The following is a 21145-nucleotide window of genomic DNA, read 5'->3' as shown; positions in this document are numbered from 1 at the left end:
ACTTCCCATTCATACCTTCCCAATTTTTTCTGATCCCCTTTTCACCTATGATATTTAAATACTGGCTTGGCAGTCCTCTTAAGACTTATTTCATTAAATTTTTATGTGCCAAAATAATCTGGCTCAGGGAAAAGCATGACTTACGAATAATCAGGTTTCTCTGTTTGAACAGTACATAAAACATTCCAATGTTTGCAGTGCTTTTCTGGTAAATCATCAGTACATGTGTCACACCAGAATCTTATGCCAAGTTCTTGCCTTTGCAGAAGTTGAAAGACATCTCTCTGAAAGAAGAGACCAGGGCTTGGCCTCTGACTATAAAAATTTCAAAAGGCCAGAGAACATATTTCCTTAGGCCAAAAAAATAGTGTGAGGTAAATTGATCTAATAGTTAATCAAGACCAAAGGAAATACTTAAATGCTTCTCACCAAAAGCTGAAAGAGAAAATGGCCTTTTCTTCCTTTCTGATCTGTGCATTATACTGCTATTGCTTGCTTTTTAATGGCCAAATTTGCTTGTATGTACTAAAACTTCTCAAAGCCAAAGTTAACCACACTCTGCTACTTTTCCAAATGCTTCACTATGAGGCACAATTAAAGAATGACACCAAATAAGACTTGCTAAAAAAAAAAAAAAAAAAGCAACCAAACCAAAAACATTTTGTTTATAAAAAAAAGCAAAAGAAGTCTAAAAATGGACAGATAACAGTGTGAAATTTAAAATACCTAAATTATCATGATGAATCTCATAAAACTATTTTTTATTATGTTATTGTTGTACTGGGGGTACATTGTGACATTTACAAAAGTTCTTAAAATATATCATAGTTGAATTTACCACCTCCATCATTCTCCTTTATCCCCCCTTCTGCCATTCCTGGAACAGTTTCAACATGTCTCATTTTTCCATTTTCATACATGAAAATATAGTATTTCCACTACATTCAGCCTCTTTCACTCTTTCCTTAAACAATGGAATTGATGTGAGTTACAAATTAGAGTCACTGGTAGAAGAAAAATACATAAACATTAAGAAGTAGCTCCTTGACCAAGAAGTTGAGTAAGCAATTAGACTACCTAAGACTAATCTGACATATTATTTGGCTAGTATTAAGGGTATAAGTCAACTAGATAAACTCTGTGATTAAGTTAGATATATGAACTATGAAAATAAATAACTAGAAAAGAAGGTCCAAAACCCCCCCAAAACAAAACAACTAAGTTCCAGGCTAGGATTTATGAAGCATTTCATGAACTTAAAGGTGAGGAAAAAAAAAATAACAGGAGCAAATTCTTCCTAAATGTTTATAATTCTAAATGCTGGAAGTACATTTTGTGGATGATCACTGGCGGGATCTACCAAAAATAAACAGATATTTCTGGCTGACTCTTATGTTAGTCATCAGTACAGAATTGAAGTAAATATTGTGCAAGGATGAGTCCAGGAAGGGTGCACTCGCTTCCCCACATAATCTAAAAAGTTTTTTTTTTTTTTTTTGCCCTGACCTGTCAACCCAGACTATACAATTTTTACCTTTCTGTGAATTTTTCATCTAATTCTTGGTTTTATACTCCTCCCTGTGTTAATTAATACTACTCACTTTAATGTATACATTGCTTACCTTCATTACAAAGCAATGGAAGAATAAGAAGGTGACATGGGGTCCTGTCAAAAGAACAGCTTCCTACTGTCAGAGTGACTTTAAATTAATTATTCAGTAATAATAGATGATACTGAGTATACACTCTCTTTGCCCAGCACCTCCAATACATCCTACTTAATGTCCATAATAATCATACAAGACTGGCATTGTTGTTCTTTCAATATAATAGGAAATGAGATTTAGGGAGGTTAAGAAACTTTTTCAAGGTCACAGAACCTTAAGTGGTAGAGGGTGGATAAAAACCCAGGTAGCATGAGCCCAGTACACATGTGGGCAATGATTGGCCGCTTCCCAGACTTCACAATAATGCTAACCATCTTTCACCTTTACTTTTCTCACCTTTAAATGAAGATAAGGCTATCTCTTGAGATAAATTCTACTGAGGGTAAAATAACATGTAGAGAACCTGGCTAATGCCTGGAATCAATTACAAGACAGTCAAGGATAGAGATAATAAACAGAGATGAGACCTATGAAAAACCTAAAATAAACTGCACACACAGGGTTTAACTGAATGTTTTCTCATCTTGAAATAAAGACTACTGTGATGACTATATGATGCAGATCTGAAGTACTTCAAAACTGTAAGGTGGTATGTATTATATGCATAATCAGATGTGTAAGCCATTTTAAACATTACAGCACTGAAATTAAGTATGCAACAGTTTCATAGAAACAGAATGTAGCACCTGAAATTTCTAGCCATGTGAACTGTGTAGTTCCAACCCAGACCTGATGAATCAGAAATTGCAGTGGAGAGCCCAGCACTAGAATAAGCATTATGGATATTAAAAGTTTAACAAGCACTGTTCTAATTGATTTGTGACATTCTGTTATTCCAAGTGCTGTCACTTTGAATACCACAAGTCATCAGCTAATTCTGCTACTTGGGAAGTATCTGCTGTACTGACTAGACAACTGTTAAAATCCTCCCCATTAGCAGGATATGCACAGCCTTCTTAAGTGAGAGGAACACAAAGACAGTGCAATGTAATGATAGCAAAATGCCAAGGTATTTCAACTATTTCCTCATTGAGAGGCCGATGAAGCAATTACACAATACAAATAGGAATTTAATCTAACCAATAGTGGAATTTAGAGTGTAAATATATCATAGCATTATGAAATAGTCATACTCCAGATGATGCAAGTCTGCTGCCACATGTATTTATCCATATTCATGTTTCCCAATATGGTACTTTCCCTTTTTTTTTTTTGGCAAGACTGGGGTTTGAACTTAGGGCCTTTGCTTGCTAGGCAAGCAACCACTTTTTGCTTTATGTTTTCAATAGGGTCTTGCTTTTATACTAAGGACAACCTTAACACAATCCTTCTATTTATGCTGGAATGACAGGTGCACACCACCATGCCAAGATTTTTATAGGTTGAGATGGGGGTCTAACTTTGGCTGTATGGTCTTGAACAGTGATCCTCTTGATCTCTTCCTTCTTCCTGAGTAGCTAAGATTACAGTGTAAGCCACTGGGCCAAGCTCCTTCCATATTTACAAGCTCAGATTTCCATTTCTCTCTACCAGTCAAATACTTTCTCTTCAAAAAACTTGCTTTAAATTGTTTAAGAAAATTCATGAGGAAGACATATTGGATTATGGTAAATTCTATTCTGTACTTTGTAACTATTGTTTGCATTTAAACAGAAACGTGACATGACACATCTTGTTAGGAAAAGTATATGGCTTTTTAATCCCTAATCTTTGCTATAAAGTAAATTTATTTTACAACAATATTTATCATCTCCTTTATCACATTGGCAGGGAAAGTTAAATTCCATTCTCACATTGATGTAAGCATAAAAGAGAACAAGCAATGTCGTTATAAATTCAACAAAACACATAAACATTTTATACAATAGAAAGGATAAGTAATGCAGTATATCTTAATGTAAGGAAAACATCCCGACTTTAGTTTAGTCTGATATGAATGAGTATAAACAAATAATTTCTAAATAATATATTAAGTGTATACTCCTGCATACTTTATGGTAAGATATACATTTTATTTCAATACATTAAGTTTTCATTTGAAAATTAATGTTTTCCTTTTGAGGGAAGGAAGGAAGAAACTCAAATTAAAGAAAACTATGTTTCCTAGAAAACAAAGATTAGGCCTAAATAGTTTAGCGACTTTTGATAATATTAACAAGTACTTTTTTTTCTGCCTACAAATTTCTAATCATTGAGGCATAATTTGGAAGTTATTTTTTAAAAATGCTAATGGGGTATCCAGGTGTGGTGGTGCAAGCCTAAGGCAGGCGGATGGTGAGTCTGAGGTTAGCATAGGCTACATAGTGATTTGAAGCCAGCCTGGGGTACACAATGAGACCCTCTCTCAAAGAAAACACAAGGGATGGGGATGTAGCTCAGTGGTAATGTGCTTGCCTAGCAAGCACAAGGCCCTGGGTCTGAGTTCAATCCCTAGCACTGCAAAAAAAAAAGAAAGAAAGAAAGAAAGAAAAACCCATAAATACACAGTAAATAAAAGTTCAGTTTATTTGTTTTTGTGATTGTACCTTGAGAAACTGGTAGGTACTACCTTTTTTTTTTAGCAAATCTAAGAAACATCACTTTCAAGCTGAAAAGGTCCTTAAAAACTTTTAAAACAACTCTCAAGTGGACACTGTCTTCCATGTAGTTAGATGCAAACCCTTCTCTAAATATATGTTAAGTCTCTGTATTCAAACAACCAAAAGAGCAGTTAACTTTGCTTTTCAGTGGAGGAATGAGTTGCATTTGTTTTTCAGAGATACAGGAGTAGAACTTGAACAGTAACTTGAATAGCAGAATGCAACTAATCAATCAGAACAGTGATTCTTAAACTTCTGTAGGCATTTAATCACCTGGGAACTTATTCATTCAGTTTCTGATTCAGCAGGTCTAGGATGGAACTCCACAGTTCACCCTGCTAACAATTCTCAGGGGGATATTTGAGAATCAGTGACTAACAATATCAGGATTTAAGAAATAACTCAGACGTGTTCTGCATTTAATTCCCCCAATTTTTCTGAAGTCATAATTTCCATGCTTAAAGAGTATACTTACTAATGTGAATACTGGGAAGTAACTCTAGTAAAGACAGAAACTGATGCACATACTTCAAAAAACTGAAACAGGACAGTAACACAAAAGTGCACTATGTCAGTAGTGCACAGCCTCACCAAAGAGAGCTATCTCTCTGTTACCTGAAATACTGTCTAGATTTGAGTATGTGCTACTTCTAATAACAGAAAACATGTGCCACTTCTACCAAAAAGCTACAAATTTATTAGCAAATTCCTATCTCTAAATCAAAATACAAAATTAACTGAACAGATGAACTCGTAAGTGATACCAGGTCCCTAGAGACCCCTATTCTTACTCAGCTATCACAAAAAAGTCCCCCACTAAAACAAGTAAAATATCAGAATTCTTAAAGAAATAATAATAATACAATAGTAACAATTTGAATTACAAAAGATATCCCCACATTATGTGGGAAAACTTCAGGCTAATAAAAAAACAGAGAATTCAACAGGAGCCATTTTACGTTCATTAAATTGACGAACCCAATTTGACCACTTGTGTCTCAGTCTCCCATTGATGACACAAGAATGGCTTTATGGCTTCTATGGACAATCAAGGACCAGAAATTACCTTCTCCAGTATTCTTATTTCAGTTTACATTTTTAGGTACAAATTTTTGTTTGGCTCTCTAATTTAAAAACTTGACACACCAAATGAAGGGATCTTAAATGAACTTGTCAGCATAGTTTTTTATGCCACAAATTTGTTATTTTCACTGTGTCCATTCCTAAAATGTCCTATCTTTGTTCTTCACTTGAAATATTTAATTCACTTTCATGATTTAAAATATCAGTCCAAAAATGTTCCTAAAAGTAAATTTTTAGCTATGAATAAATGAATCTGAATTATTGACTAAAATTCACTGATCAAGAAGTCAAAAGATTATAATATCAAGATTTAAAAATAATACATAAATATTTTAATAAAATAGGATTAGTAATAATTCAAATGTATTTACAGACTTTAAAGTGATGAATATTATATATGAATACAGTTTCTAAAACACTAAAACAAGAAGAGGCTTAACTGTTTACCAGTTTACAATGTGTCACAAAAGATTAACAGATTTAACTACAGAACTTTAAATATCTGTATTTGAGAATTTAAAAAAAAGGAAAAGTGCTGAATGTTGGCTGGCTTTAATAATTCCGCAATGGTGGTTTTCCCTAATTTTTTCTTTAAATCTAAAGATGTAAATTTATGACTATGACTAATTAGTCCTGTTCATGTCCAAACAATCAAAGATCCTAGAGTCATGCCACATTAGGTAGCAATCACAGAGAAATCCATTGAGGAGTAAATTTAAGACACAGGAAAAGAGCAAAATAGACAATACAGAATGCAGTGAGTTTAAGTTCAGTTTGAATCTCAAGAGTTTTGTCAATGCAAAAAAACTCAGATGAAACTTCTCTGTATAAAATTATATCATAAAATATTTATTCATATAATCCAATCAATCATATACTGTAAACTGGGATACCTGAGAAACTAAATTTCTGACCTAAAGAGATGAGAATATTAAATGTACAAGTCAGAATTTGAATATCCACTCCATAAGAACACTCAACAATTATTTTTATTCATTCATGTTTAAATCAACTTGGATTTTGTTATATAAAGTCATAGATTAAAATCCAAAAGAAGAATATCTGAATTTCTATAGTTTTAGCTATGGAAGTTATCATGACCTTTTAATTAATTAGATCTTCATGTTTTGGAATGTAAATGCAGGGAAAAATATATAGTTAAATCACAGTGTAAGATGGATGATGCTATGGATGAATGAAGCTTAGTAAACAAACATTTTACTTGATTTCAAGCATGCTGAACTGTTATGCAAACAAAACTACTTCAGACATTCTTAGAATTAGGAAACTATGTTTGCTGTGACACTGAGACTTCTGTCAATTGCTTGACATACTGTACACTACTAATAATTTAAAAATCATAAGAAGGATATGAAATTACAGAATTTCCATGAATGAAAAAGATGTGTGAATCCATTAGGCTTTATAAAATATCAATCCTTAAGAAAGCTAGATCATTTCATTCCTTTTTGTTGCCTGTTCAATCTTGCACTGGCATAGAGATATAGACATGTATATACTTTTTCCAATGGTAACTTTTTAAAGAGATACCAAAACAGAACTGAAATTTGGACAAATGCCCAAGCTGAAGCAAGAACTCTCTTTTCAAAACCTTTATGAACCAGGAAGAACAATGAAGGCATCTGCAAAAGGAAGATTGAGAAAAGCACACTTGTAATTTTTAGTTTAACAGAGAGTCAACAAAGATTCACAATTAGCAATGAGGTCAAAAATGTTCGATCACCATATCTAACCTCACATCTAACGTCACACCAAATAAATGTCAGATTGTGACATCTAAAAAGTAAACTGTCATCCCCTTCATTTTCAGATCTCATGAATTTAAAATATTCTAACCTATAAGTGGTTCTATACTTTAGAAAATGGTGATTATTTGAAGCAGGTATAGTGAACCAAGACTCAGGTATTTCCCTGCATTGTCTGGTTTGTGAAATACCCAGAAAATGACCTCCCATGACAGCTGCAAATGCAGGTCTTTGGAATTAGAACCTCAGACTTGCAAATTCAGATCTGTCAGGCTTAATGGAAACCTAGGCAAAAATCATTTTTTTCTTATGTCTAAATCTTCTTTTCCACAAGCTAACTTTATACATTTTAACTTTAAAGATGTTCTTAGGTCTAGCCCATGACTCAGATATGATGGAAGATGTAAAAGATTTCATAGTTAATGATTAAATTTTAAATGGTACAATATTTGCCACAAACATTTTACTGAATTACTAAATGCTACATGACATATAACTCCTGCTATGGTCATAGAAAGAAGCATTTTTCTACCTTTTCTACATTATTAGAATGTGTGTCTTTTAAATAGGAAAGATAATCATTTCCTAATTTTAATTTAATTTTTAGGGTTCAGAACAATCTGAACACAATTCTTATGTGATAAAAATTTAATTTAAAATAAAGGTAAAAAAAGTAAAGGAGAAAACATAACTCAAAAACTCAAGACAATGCTGCAATTTCACTGCCAAAGAATAAAACATTACCACATTGATTAGATTGGTCAACAAGTCCAATGTCTACTGTTTGACAACTGTAAGAGACACAATGTAAGAGGAAACAATCATTTTCTGAAACATCAGTCATTTAAAACATAGGATGTAACCACTCAAATACAACTCTCTATAAATAAATGACTATTGATCATAGCCATTAAGTTATTTAAACTTCTTAAATACTTTCGATCACAGAGATGAAATAATTGAGCTTAATACTCAAACAGTATCAAATAAACTGTTTTGAACTACACTGAACTGAAAAATGACTGAATCCTGTTCAAGCACTTTAAAGTTATATTTTAAAATGTTTCAACTAATTAGAAATGGATAAATATTACTGTTGTACTTAAAACTCAAGTATTGCTTTTCAGACAGTAAATACATTATAGTCGTGGCTCCAAAGTTTAAGAAGATCCATCCAAGTTGGATGATTTAAACTTGAAATAAATAGATGTATTTTCTTGGAAAAATATCTATTGTTATAGTAAAACTTGAGTTTCCTTTCTAACAAGATTGTATGATTACTCGTTTATATTGTCCTTTCCGCAGGAATTTACACACCCCCCCATTTGCATCCTGTTATTCATTTTGAGCTTCCCTTCCCTTCACTACAGTGTTTCCCTAACAGAGGGAGTGAGGGCCCTGCATAAATACCCTGAGCACTGTCAGAATGTGCAAGTCTTCTAATTTGCATTAAGCATTTTTTTCAGTTCATAAGGGTATTACCCTCAAAATTTTATTCTATGGTGCTCTGAAATACTGTATTGTCTTCCTAGAATACCGGTGGTCTGGAGAATCTTTTTCATTTTCAATGATATTTTTCTCTCTTCACCTTCCATCTAATCTGTGCTCCTACACTGAACAACCTAAGATATTGCTAAAGGTGCATGTGCACCACTAAAACCCAAGCAAACACATTTTTATAAGCATACATTAATAGTACAAGGGGGTTTGAATGTAATAATTCCATAGATGCTTACCACATATTTTGAATAAATTCACCCCCTCTGATATTTCCTTAATCCTCCCTCCCCTCCCACTTTCAAACAATATTTGGTGAGATTCATTATCACACCTTCACATATACATACACACACATATAACGTACTTAGATCCTCTTCACCCCCCCCAGTACTCTCCTTTCCCCAGTTCACCTCCCATGATCCCTCCAGACAGTTTCCCTTTTACACTCCTGTCCCATCATCATTATTATTTTCAACATCATCATCATCTTAGGTCTAGATTCCATATATGAGCAAAAACATGGGACATTTGACTTATCTTCCTTAGCATGATCTCCACTTCCATCCATTTTCCTGCAAATGACATAATTTCATTCTTATTTATGGCTGAATATATTTACCACGGTGTCTTTATTTATTCACTGGTTTTGGAGCACCTAAGATGATTCTGCAACTTGCTATTGTGAATAAGGTATAATCAATGCCAAAACACTGCCCCAAACTGTAACATGCTCGTTAAAATACTGATTCTTGGGTATTACATAAAACTGACTGAATCAGCATTTTAACAAGCTTTTCAGGTAATTCTTATGCATGCTGAAGCTTGGAACCAGTTATGCAACGGATCTAAAATTAAAGATAACATAGTTGATGCAGGGATGATACAAATAGGTAATAAGATTCTACTGCTGAATACACTGAACCAGAAAAAAAAGAAAAAAAACCTCATTAAAGGAGAAAATACTTTCAACAAGTAAGAATTCTGTGATGATCCCTATGACACTATAACATTACGTAGACTTTGGAACTTCCTTTATTTGGGGCACTGAATAACAGGACACATGTCAAATCATGCTTATGTATATACATATATGTATATATATGTTTGTTTACAATCACAAACATATACATCTGTCTACAGATTGATAATTATGCTAATACTTACATGTCACATGGGTTGCTCTAAGGAGCTTCAGTTCTGACACCCCCCAATTCCCACCCTTTTTTGTTTTGTTTTGTTTTGAGACAAGGTCTTACTATGTAGCCCAAGTTGGCCAGGAACTTCTTGTCTCAGCCTCCCAAGTGCTAGGATTACAGGATATGCTGCTATACTCAGCCTTTGTTCCCCTGCTTCTAAAGAGGAGACAACCTATACATTCTCTTTTTTTAATATATGTTGTTTGGTTTTCTACTCTATAATAATGGAAGAAATGGAAAGTTAAGGTGACTTAATCAAAAAATCTTTACCAGAATCAAGGACTAATGCCTCCCTGGCTTCTAGATGTAAACTATTATACATCATGGAATTCCATACTGCATGGTAGAACTGTGCACATAGCATGTGAATAAATGCTAAGCAAAAGACAGCATTCTATGAAGCTGGATGTGAGCTCAAGGGTACAATCTATAGCAGTGGCCCCTAGACGTTAACATGCATCTAGCCCACAACCAGTGTGATTCCGCAGGGTTAGGGTGAGGCTCAAGAATTAGCATTTCTGATAAGTTCCCAAGTGAAGCTGAGGATGCTTGTCTGAGGACTACCCACTTGAGAACCAGAGATCTAGGGAAAAGTCCTCAGGGCTTTGCTATTAAAGATTCCCAAAAAAGAGAAGCAATTGAGATATGGTCAGGAAAAACAATATAAGGAATCTAGAAACCTGGGCTCTAGCTGTAGGTATATCACAAAAACACTACATAGCTGATAAACACTCACTCATAGATATGCCCCTGAATGCTGAATAAGGAATCTCCAAAATGAAGGGTTTGGTAAGATGAAACAAAAAATACAAAGGATTTTTATACAGGTCAGAGAAAATTTGGGTGTCTATTATGACACTTTTAAATATATACTCAATCTTCCCTGCAACTACTACCCTTGAGTAGGTATATACTACCCAGACCACAACTGTTAAACTACATAGCTTTTAGTCCAAAAAATTAACATATAAGCAAGCAAACAAAAAGATGCTCAGACATTAAACCATGGAAACAAATCTTAAAGGAAACTGTTTTGCAATATTCTAAACACAAGTTACAAAATTAAGTATTTTGTAAGTATGTTGTCTAGGTAGTTCCTAGGGACCTAGCCTCGCATTATCAGCATCATCTGAGAGCTTTGTTACAATGGAAAATTTCTGGTGACACCCAAACCTACTGAGTGAGAATCTGCATCTTAACTTGATCCCTAGGTGAGGCATAGGCACACTGAAGTTTGACAAGCACTGATATATGCCTTTGAGATTTTACTATTAATTACTTTACTACAGTTTGTAAAATAACACAACATTTAAAAAGGAATATTTTTAAAATTTATAAATAAACAAGAGAAATTAAGGAATCATTTTACATATGAAAACATTATTTTCAATTAAGAACTTCCATTTAAAATACTCTACGATGATGAAATACTGTATGATTAAAAGCTAACAAACAGCTGGGTGCCAGCAGTTGACACCTAAGAGGCTGAGATCAGGAGGATGCAGTTCCAAGCCTGTTTGAGGGGGTTAGAGTCTGTAAGACCACATCTCAATGGAAAAAAGATGGTAACGTGCATCTGTCATCCTAGTGACAGCAGAAAACATAAAGTAGGGGATGACAATCTAGGGCAACTAGAGCAAAAATGGAGACCCTAGCTCTAAAAAGAAACAGAGCAAAAAGGGATAAATGAGTGGCTCAAGCAGCAGAGTGTCTGCCTAGCAAGCATGAAGTCCTGGGTTTAAACCCCAGTACCTCCAGAAAAAAAGGTAACAAAATATCACTTAGCCACTTAGCTCCAAACCCCAACCCTCACAGCAGAGTTTATAGGTGGTAGACAGGGGTACCAGGTTTGGTTAAAGTCAAACAGTGTGTCAATGGCACAACAGAGAGTGAAGTTTAATTTTACTGACTCCTATACTGAAGTGTTCGTTCCAATGGAAAAAAAATTAACTACATTTTCTTGCAGTAAACATATATTAATATAAAGGGTTATATAATTTTGAAAGGGTAAGTGAAATGGCATATCCATATGAACAGAAAACACAGCAATAATACACTAGTCCTAATATGTGTTTCAGTCTTGCCTTCTAAAAAAAGACAGACTTTAAAAACCTGAATTGGAAAAAGGGGAATTTGAACTGAAGACACGTAACTGGAATATAACTTCTGAATATCCGATTTCAAAGAATGTCAGCATATATCATTTAAGTGGCTGCATCTCTTGATGAATGAAACCGGAAAATTGATTTTAAGGATAATTATAAACTTGGCTTTGTCACTCAATTTTTATCTAAACCACAATACATAAAACTTTTTTCACATGTGGTTAATTGTTAGTTATCAACACAGAAAGAGCCATGTTTAATATAAGTATTTTGTAAGCTATTGTCATACCATCAAAGAAGCTCTTGGCCCTCAGGTAGCTGACACTGAGCCTGAGAACTGAGAGTTTGTCCAACTTATTAATAACATCTTGGGGAAAAGGCAGCAGGCTGGCCAATCGGTCCAACTCTGTATTAAGTCGGTCTCTATGTCGCTTGGAAGGATTTGACTTGATTCCTTCAGCTGGGATTGGCTTTACTCTGAAAAAAACAAATGAAATACCACAAAAATCCTTTAGAACATACAAAGCAAAAATTTCTATTGTATTATTACTGTCCTCAAATATTTCTCTAATGTAGCAAACTTTTAAAATCTACTTCAAGTTTACATAAGTCTTACCCAAATCTTCCTATCTTAATTTAAAAGAAAGGAAAGGGTAAAATTCTTCAGCATGTTTTATTAAAATGCTTATAAACTCATCATAGGAAAATGTTAAATACATCTTATGAAAATGCTTATTTATATTTCATACACATGTAGTGTAGTAATTCCCAATTAACAAACCTATGAGAATATTTTTTCTTCATAAACACAGCCATTGTTAAAGGAAGGAAAATAAAAGGCATCTGTAACAAATGACGTAAAAACCATGCTTTTTTTGCTGTCTTTCACAAGAAGCATCTCAGCATCCTTACTGTCATAGATAAACAGAAAAACCCTAAATAAAGTTTATCTTTATCATTCCAAGCTTCTCATTTGTATACACTCTTACCCCACTTCCCAAGCCTCTGATAGAAGATGATCCTCCAGGTGTCTAACGTGGTCCTCAAATACAAAAAGAATAAATCTGACCTTAGCTGTTCATATTTGTTGAGGGACAAATATTGGAGGTTAACTGGAAATGTCTTCTTTCATGAATGGGCATAATCCTACTCAATTATTAGCTTTCATACTTTGTGTCCCAAATAGAAAGTTCTATAAAACCCCAGCAATTTAGCATAATTTCATCTGAAAGGATATTCACAAGTAGGAGAGAAACCTGAGTTCAGAAGTGAGAAATTGATCAGTTTCACATGAAGGCTTTCACAAGATTTCATAGCATACATCAATCAGTTAAAATGAATTTATAGATCATCAGATACCCATGCTAAAATATAAATAGAAAAGATATTGGAAAATTAAACAAGCAATTTTTAGAGTTATCTGTCTCTGTACCTTTTCGGAGTAGTTTTATAACAAAGACATTTTTTGACAAGTCAAATGAAATTATATCATCATATAAGTAGAAATTGGCCTGGGTACAATACTATTAATTTCATTCAACCAAAAAATTTCCAGATAATTTACATTTTCATGGCATATGTGGAGAAGAAATATTTTATGTAGAAAGGTGATGAAAAGGAAGTATGGAATCTTAACATACTTTTCATATTATCCCTAGCCAGTAATTTCTTCAGCACTTGTCAATTTCTATTTTTTTCCATTCCACATCATTTCTATTAAAAAGGTAAAGTGGTAGATAGATAAAAGTCAATTCTTTTTCCAGACTGCTTGTATAACTGCATTTTTAATAGAAATTGGCTGTTTCCCTATTTCCCCCTTTCAATTACTGCATTTTTTTCCTCCAATTAACCAACTGCATTGTAATCTTTGCTTATAATGTGTATCTATCACACTGTGTAGTTCTCTACTGGTTAATAACTTGCTACCAAATACTTATTTGCACCTATCATGCTCAGGACAGCTCAGGATAACACTCTTCGAAAAGTTTTGCGGCAGCTAAATAGAAGGCACAACTGATGGAAAAAAGACTTTACCAAAAAAGGTGCCTGAGATGGATTTGAACAATCAGCAGGATTTCATGAGGAAGCACCCCTAAGGAATGGTGAATTGTGAGAAGTTCCCAGTTTGAAATATGAAGCAAGAGAGAAAGGGGGAAGACCAAGAAACAGAGAAGGGGAAGATGGCTGGGGCTACAGAATTCAACAAACACTGAACACCCACCAAGTGCCAGCTGCAGAACACTTAGTAGTGAACCAGACATACAAACACTCCTGTTCTCATGGAGTTCCTATTCCAGTTGGAGGACAGAGAATTAAGCAAATGAATAAACACAGTTTTTCCAGCTGGCTAGTGTTAAAGAAAAGCAAGATGAGGAGTGATGAAGGTGCTGATTTTGCCTGCCAGGGAAAGTCCCTCTGCTGAGATGTTTTAGTGAGACAGGTACAAAGTGAAGGGAGCACTGTGGGTGGGTGATGAAAAATGTTCAATGAGGAAACCTGTGGCTTCCTTTAAGTCACGGTAAAAAGTTGTACTTTGGCATGTGGAAGTCATCTTAAGCATTGAGCTCGTATCTACACCATCAGTTCTATGTTCTGTGGAGCTGACTTTGGTGACAAGAGAATACAGAAAGCACTCAGTGTTCCCCAAAGTTAGGGTTCTGTCACCAGGAACTTCTTAAACACTCTGATTGAAACTTTTCAGTAGCTTGGGTCTGTCCACATTCCCTAGCTTAGCAAAGAAAACCTTTCATGATCTTTCTAGCCTCCATTTATCCATCTGGCTTCATTTTGTGCAGTGGGGTCTTCTTGTCCGTTATACCCCAGAACTTTGAAAAGTTATACAGTTACGAACACGTACCTTGGTGCTTTCAGGCAACCTTCTTGTTCCTTCTCACTCCCATCAACTCCTTGCTCTGGACTTCATAAAATATTTCCTGACTTGCCTCACAGTAGATCAGCTACTCTTAGAGGTACTTACTGATCTTCCATGAATGTCTTGTACAACCATCCCATTAAGGATACCATACAACTTCACATAAATTGAAAATGTATATTCAATCCAGCTTTGCACTTTTTTGGGGGCATTACTAGGTACTGAACTCTGGGCCTTACACTTGCAAGACAAGAATTCTACCACTTGAACCATGCCTCCAAGTCCTTTCTTTTTAGGTTGTTTTTCAGATTGGGTCTTGCACATTTGTCTGGGCCAGCACTGGACTGTAATACTCCTACCTCTGCCTCGCAAGTAGCTGGAATTACATGCATGCAGCATTATGCCCGGCCTTAGTCACACACTCTTGGTAGCTTTCCAGTCATGATTATGAAAGATTGGAGAAAAGAGACTAACACAAACATCAAAGTGAGACAAGCTAGCATGACACAGGGAGAATTAACTGCAACTTAAAGGTGTTACACCATGTGGTAGGTACTGCTATCTGTCTTGGAGATGGCTCTTTGTAGTATTCAGCCTTGCATTAGATTCTTACACTGTAAAATCATCCACATCTCTAATGTGCTGTTGTGTACCTTATGAAATATTTAGGATTATATATGCTTGTTTGTTTGTCTGTAGCTCTTATTACTATGTGAACAATCATTTTTGTATTCCTAGTGCCCAGCACAGTACTTAATACAGAGCAAGAAGGGTTCTGAGAAGAAATGACCAGAGCCTGACCAAAGGCGGTATGAGAGTAAGGATGGTATGAAAGGAGTGGCTCGAAGAGAGGCTTCAGCCAGACCCAACTGTACGCTGAACTCAGCTGACTTGGTGTGAGAAGTAAGGGAGAGGAAAAACTGAGTGAGAAGAAGCTGCAAATGTCTCTGGGATTTGTAGTTTAGAAAAATACATTTCCTAATGGGAGGCATACCAAATAAGAAGACAAATGGCTTGAGTGGTACTGACATTTAGGAATGAGGATAAGGAAAGGGTTCAGGCAATGATGACCAAGGAGGAGTGATAGGACAAACAAGAAAAGAACCAAGATACAGCATTTAGCGGTCACAGAAGAAAGTCAAATGCAGAGTCACCACACAAGGTGAGGGTGAGAAGCATCCTCTGGACTCAGCAATGCAGATCAACAGTTTCTGTTGGATTTGAAGCTTTTAAAGCATCAATTGTTAAACCTACAGTAATAATTTGGCTCACTTTTTTTCACTGATTTTGTGAGAATTACTCCGAATAATTTTGTGAAAATATTTCATATTCATCCATACACATGCAAGATGAACAGAATAATTATAGAGAATAATCCTATGCCAGCTGCACTTAGCTTGGGTTATGCTAGAGCTTCTACTTTTACATTCATTGTCTTGAAATCTATACAATACACTGTATACTGCCAACCATTATTTAAATAAGAGACTTTTTTTTTGATACTAGGGTTTGAACTCAGGGCCTATACCTTAAGCCACTCACCAACCCTTTTATTGTGATGGGTTTTTTTCAAGACAGGGCCCTGCAAACTATTTCCCTATCCTGGGTTCAAACCATGATTCTCCTGATTTCTGCCCGCCGAGTAGCTAGGATTTTAGGCGTGAGCCACCAGCGCCCAGCCAAGAGGCTACATTTTAAATATGAATAAATAACCCTGTAATATTGGATTTGGGAGGCCTAGAGCTAAGGAAGAAGTCTTCTCCAAAAGACTGTAAAATGTTGATGAGGCAAAGAAGTAGCTCAATATTTGCTTAAACCTTAACTTCAAAAATCCTGTCCCAACCTGTAAATCAAAATTGTTGTGAAGTCAAGGCTCCAGCTGACTGCATGCCATGCTTCTGTTTTAGAAGCCAGGCATGCCTCAACTACTGGTAGTCACAGGCCCAAGGGTATGTTCAATCTAGACTGAATACAATCATGAAAGTCTTCTTAATGACCAATCTTTGTTAGTGAGGCTCAACATTCGTACCTACTATTGGACACAAAGTAGAAAAAAATGAATAATCCAGCTTAATCATAAATTAATATAATTGTAAATGTGTTATGTGATATTTATCATAAACTTCAAAATGACATGCAAAGACAGTTTCAGTAATCCTATAAAATTAAAGTGACATCTCCTAACAAGAAATTACCTCTCATAGTACTGAGCTTGCTCTATTGGCTTTTTCCTCTGGGTGATTTAATCTACTCCCACTGCTTCAGTCTACCTACCAGTAACTGGTTTACCTTTAGTTCTAGTACCTGGACCTGAATGTCTTCATTCATATTTTCTGGAGCTTGGGCCCTCCCTTCTCGGTATCTACTAGGGTGCTACTCTCCACCTACCAGCAAGGAAATGTGAAGTACTCCTCAGTAAATCCCTCTCCTATACTAACTATACCCAACTCCTAACCTCATTCATTCTTCACCTCTTTCCTCAGCTGAGTGTAACTTAAGTTATCTCTGGATGAGAATTCTCAATGTTTACCACCATAAACTATGTGTTTAATATAAAATTACAGAAGTGATAAAATCAGATAAACTCAAAATTTCATTGTTTGAACAGTGCTGAATATCTAATTTCCCTATATAAGGCAAAAGAAAGAGAAAAAAGATCTACAAAAACTTCTGAGAATCCCCTGCTGCTGTCCTGCTGATTCTCTCCAGTTGTGATGAGGCTTTAATAGTGACTGCTCAAAGAAGATACTAATAGTGAAAACCAGGAAAACAAAATATTCTCTAAAAATCACTACTCTTCATAATTCTGAAAAAAATTATTATGAATGTTCTCTTTTCCTCCTTTTGCTATGCATGGGGTCTTTCTCTACAACATGGGCTGATCTTCAACTCACAATGTAGCCCAGGCTGCCCTCAAACTCAGTGAAGGCTGGGATTACAGGTTCATGTCACCATGCCCAGCCACATTTTAAAAAAATGTATTATACCTTAAACTCACATAAATTGATCACCAGAACCACTAAAACATGATCAGGCAAATTTTAAGTGATGGTCAACTGTGACATTTGTAAATCTCCCATAACTGTTACATATATGGCACCAGGAATCTCTGATAGTAGTTACAAAGACAAACAAAAAGTAGTCTTATCTTTAAAGAGCTTGCTTCTTCAGTTAGGAGGAAATGCATTCTATAGCAAGGCAAATGACACCCAGTGTGTTACTCAGTAAAAGCAATGCTCAAAAACTCATGCCGATGCAAGCATCCAAATCAGCTCTGAAAGACAGCAAGACACTTTCCGCTTCATGATGGTAGAACACACTGCCTTCTGTAACCACCCTTCTCTTTCAGAAAACCACACCACAATACGGAAAACAAAGCGACAGAAACACAAATTCTGTCTCCAATAAACCTAACAACAGTTACCTCCAGAAGCAAATAAATATGAAGATGGGAAATAGGTAGAAATCAATGACAGTATAGAACTAGAAGGAAAAGAACTCCAACACACTATTTAGCTCAACAAAAAACAGTATTTGCAAAGTCAAAGACAATGAAACACTAAAACTGGATTGAATCAAAAGTTATGAGGATGAGAAAAGGTGAAAAATGTTAAGGAGAGGTAAGAGAATACTAAAATCCTTAATAATAAAACATCACACAATAATGCCTAACAGGCAAAATTCAATATACCACTGAGTTTTAAATGTATATGCATTATTTTATAGGAATACATTTTTACAGAATATTTCATCCCCCCAAAAGAGAAAAGAACAGACTGAAAAACAGGAAAATATAGGAAAGCAAATCAGTATGTAAAGGGTGCCTCAAGTAGAAAATCTGCATATTCACATACTCTACTACTACACACAAGCACAATCCTAGGATATGGAGCACCACAGGCATCGATGATGTTCACCTAGGCATACTGTGAAATTGGTCAGAACATACAGTTTGGAGCAAAAGACCTGGGATCCAATATAAAAACCCAGGTTCTTCATTTACTACCTGACTAATTCTGAATGTGAATCACAGGTCCTTATCTGTAAAATTTAAATATTATTTCCTTGATACTACTATAAAAGTGAAATAAAAGTGAGCACTGTGCTCAATGCTTACATCAGAGTATGTGCTAATTTGATAGTAATTTTTGTGTGTGCAAAAAGGAAATTACAGAGAAGTGTGGAAGTAGAAAGGTACTGTTGCTAAAGATTTGCACAGTACTTATTTCTAAGTAACTGTTTTAACTAAACACGCAAATAAGCATGTATCATTTAAGTTTATGCACCAGTGAAATGGCACAGTTCAGCTGTGTCTGTAATTGAGAAAACACAATCATGCACTGCCTCTTACTGTTTCTCAGGAGAACTGACTGTTGTGGGGTAATGTGAGCTCACATATTTAAAGAACAGAACTTATGTGCGCATGCATTTGTATCTCTAGTAGTCCTCACAGTTTATGAAATAGCTTTGTTCTCCTAGTTTTACTTATAACAGTGGCAGTGAACTACACTGCCCTGCTTTGTTCATCAAGAAATGGCCAAATCTACAGCAGTGAGGAAATTAGACCTCATCTTTTAGTTTAGATCTGGTGCTTTCTACTTATACCTCACTGTTTCCTCTTTTTGCCATTTACCTATAGCTGAACACTTTTCACGTGCTTCACTTCAAGAGTTAAATGTGCAAGAGCACTTACATCCACAACATATAAGCTCTCTAAATAAGGCTATCTGAGAGAAAATTATGTAATTGAAAACATCTGTCCTGTTTTCTTAGATGCTATTTAGAAAATGGCATCATATCACATTTACATGAAACATTTCATAAGTATTTTATAATGTAAGTATTAAAGTCAGAAATTTTGTGTTATATACATAATGTTTTAAGTAGAATGAACTGCAATTGGCCAAGAACAGAAAGAAAGATGGTGCTTTTATATTATGTTACTATTATTAAGTGTGTTAAGGAATTGAGAGCTTTCATTGTTCTGTGTGTTAACAGGATGTGATCTAACAGTCAGGGAGGGTAAGAGGAGTTACCTCCAGCTCTGACACTGCTTGAGGGCTGGCTGATCACTACTGCAGTGTCTCTGTTAAGTGTACATATCATTTACTCCAGGCCTATTACTTGCCAGCATTCAGTACTAACTTTTTAGAAATATGGTAAAATGAAATACCATTAAAACTTCTGAGGTATTAATAAAACTCCAAAATTATATTCAAAGCTATTATCACTAGAGAAGATTCTATTTCATGCTATAATGGATTTTTCAACTATCTTCCTAAGTCAGAACAACTGAACAAATACACAGAAATGCTTTTGTCTCCAGACAGAATAAAATAAGAACAGTATTTAAATAAAAACATTTGTTCTTTTGAAGAGCAGATTTACTAGGATGGAACAAAATTCTAAGAGTTACAGTAGGTTCCATTGCTAAGGGTCATTTTGGCATTTTCTTCTTGAAGATAAGAACATAGATTGGATGCAAGGTTGCTTCAGATCCTTTTATCGTCTAACTTCATAACTCCACAGAGAAAGGGAAGATTTATTTACAGTCTACTGTATACAACACACTTTACACATTCAAAATGTTATTTCTTAATGAAGGTAATTAGCAATGTGAGACCTGCCACTAGAGGGAGTTTATTTTGCTCAATAAATTCATTTGAAGATGGAAAGGGCTTCAGGTTAAAATTATGTCACCTACTTTACTCCAAAACCTTATGGAAATGTATATTTAAGTGGCCACCTTTTAAAAAGAGAATTCTATAATTACACTACAGCACATCTTCTCTGTAAGTAAAATAAAATGGCTGTCACTTAAAGGACCAAAGTTAAGTAGATCTGGAGAGTATTTTCAGTTCAAACAAGATACATTTTCCCCATGTTGGCACGTTTGAAGTCTCATTACCCACAAACCAGTAATTTGCTCACATTAAAGTTTAATAGCCTCATTCTTAGAGTGAACTTTGATTAACTGCATTATAAACCTAACTACTTTTCATTAAAGTAAAAATAACTTAAAATACTTTCACTTATGTAAATGCCAGCACTAGGCTTTTCTTACACAGCAAGTCAGTGACATTTAAGATATTTGTAGGATTAGAAACAAACGCATGGTGCTCAGTAAAGATCTGATAAACATCTACAATAATTTTACAAAGTAAAACACATGTGAATCAGGAAAATATTTTAGTTATATTATAAGAAATGACTAAATACAAATATACTGAAGTTTGAGGAAGTAATGAAAATATTATGATGATACAATAAAAAGGTACATCTTACTCAAAAGAAAAATGTAATATGTTAAAAGAGACTATTTCTCATAAAATATTAGCTAGGCACCAAAAGTGTAAAACTTTATAATGAATATAAAA

The 21145-nt window shown here is 34.9% G+C and overlaps 1 protein-coding gene across 4 annotated transcripts in view; it reads right to left on the bottom strand.

The window, feature by feature from the left end:
• Ahr (aryl hydrocarbon receptor) overlaps positions 1 to 21145 on the bottom strand; it is a 42813-nt gene that overhangs the window by 19904 nt on the left and 1764 nt on the right. For 3 of the 4 annotated variants that reach the window (XM_020184729.2, XM_074065084.1, XM_074065086.1), the window contains exon 2: positions 12186 to 12373. In XM_020184729.2, coding sequence (XP_020040318.1) covers positions 12186 to 12373 — 188 coding nt within the window. Of the gene's footprint in view, positions 1 to 144; positions 5668 to 12185; positions 12374 to 21145 lie in introns of those variants that run through there. The other variant, XM_074065085.1, reaches the window with a different exon arrangement.

The sequence above is a fragment of the Castor canadensis genome, chromosome 2 (assembly GCF_047511655.1).
Source record: "Castor canadensis chromosome 2, mCasCan1.hap1v2, whole genome shotgun sequence".
Classification (NCBI taxonomy): Eukaryota; Metazoa; Chordata; class Mammalia; order Rodentia; family Castoridae; genus Castor; species Castor canadensis.
The sequence above is the reverse complement of the archived record's forward strand: the minus strand, read 5'-3'. Positions and strand labels throughout refer to the sequence as shown.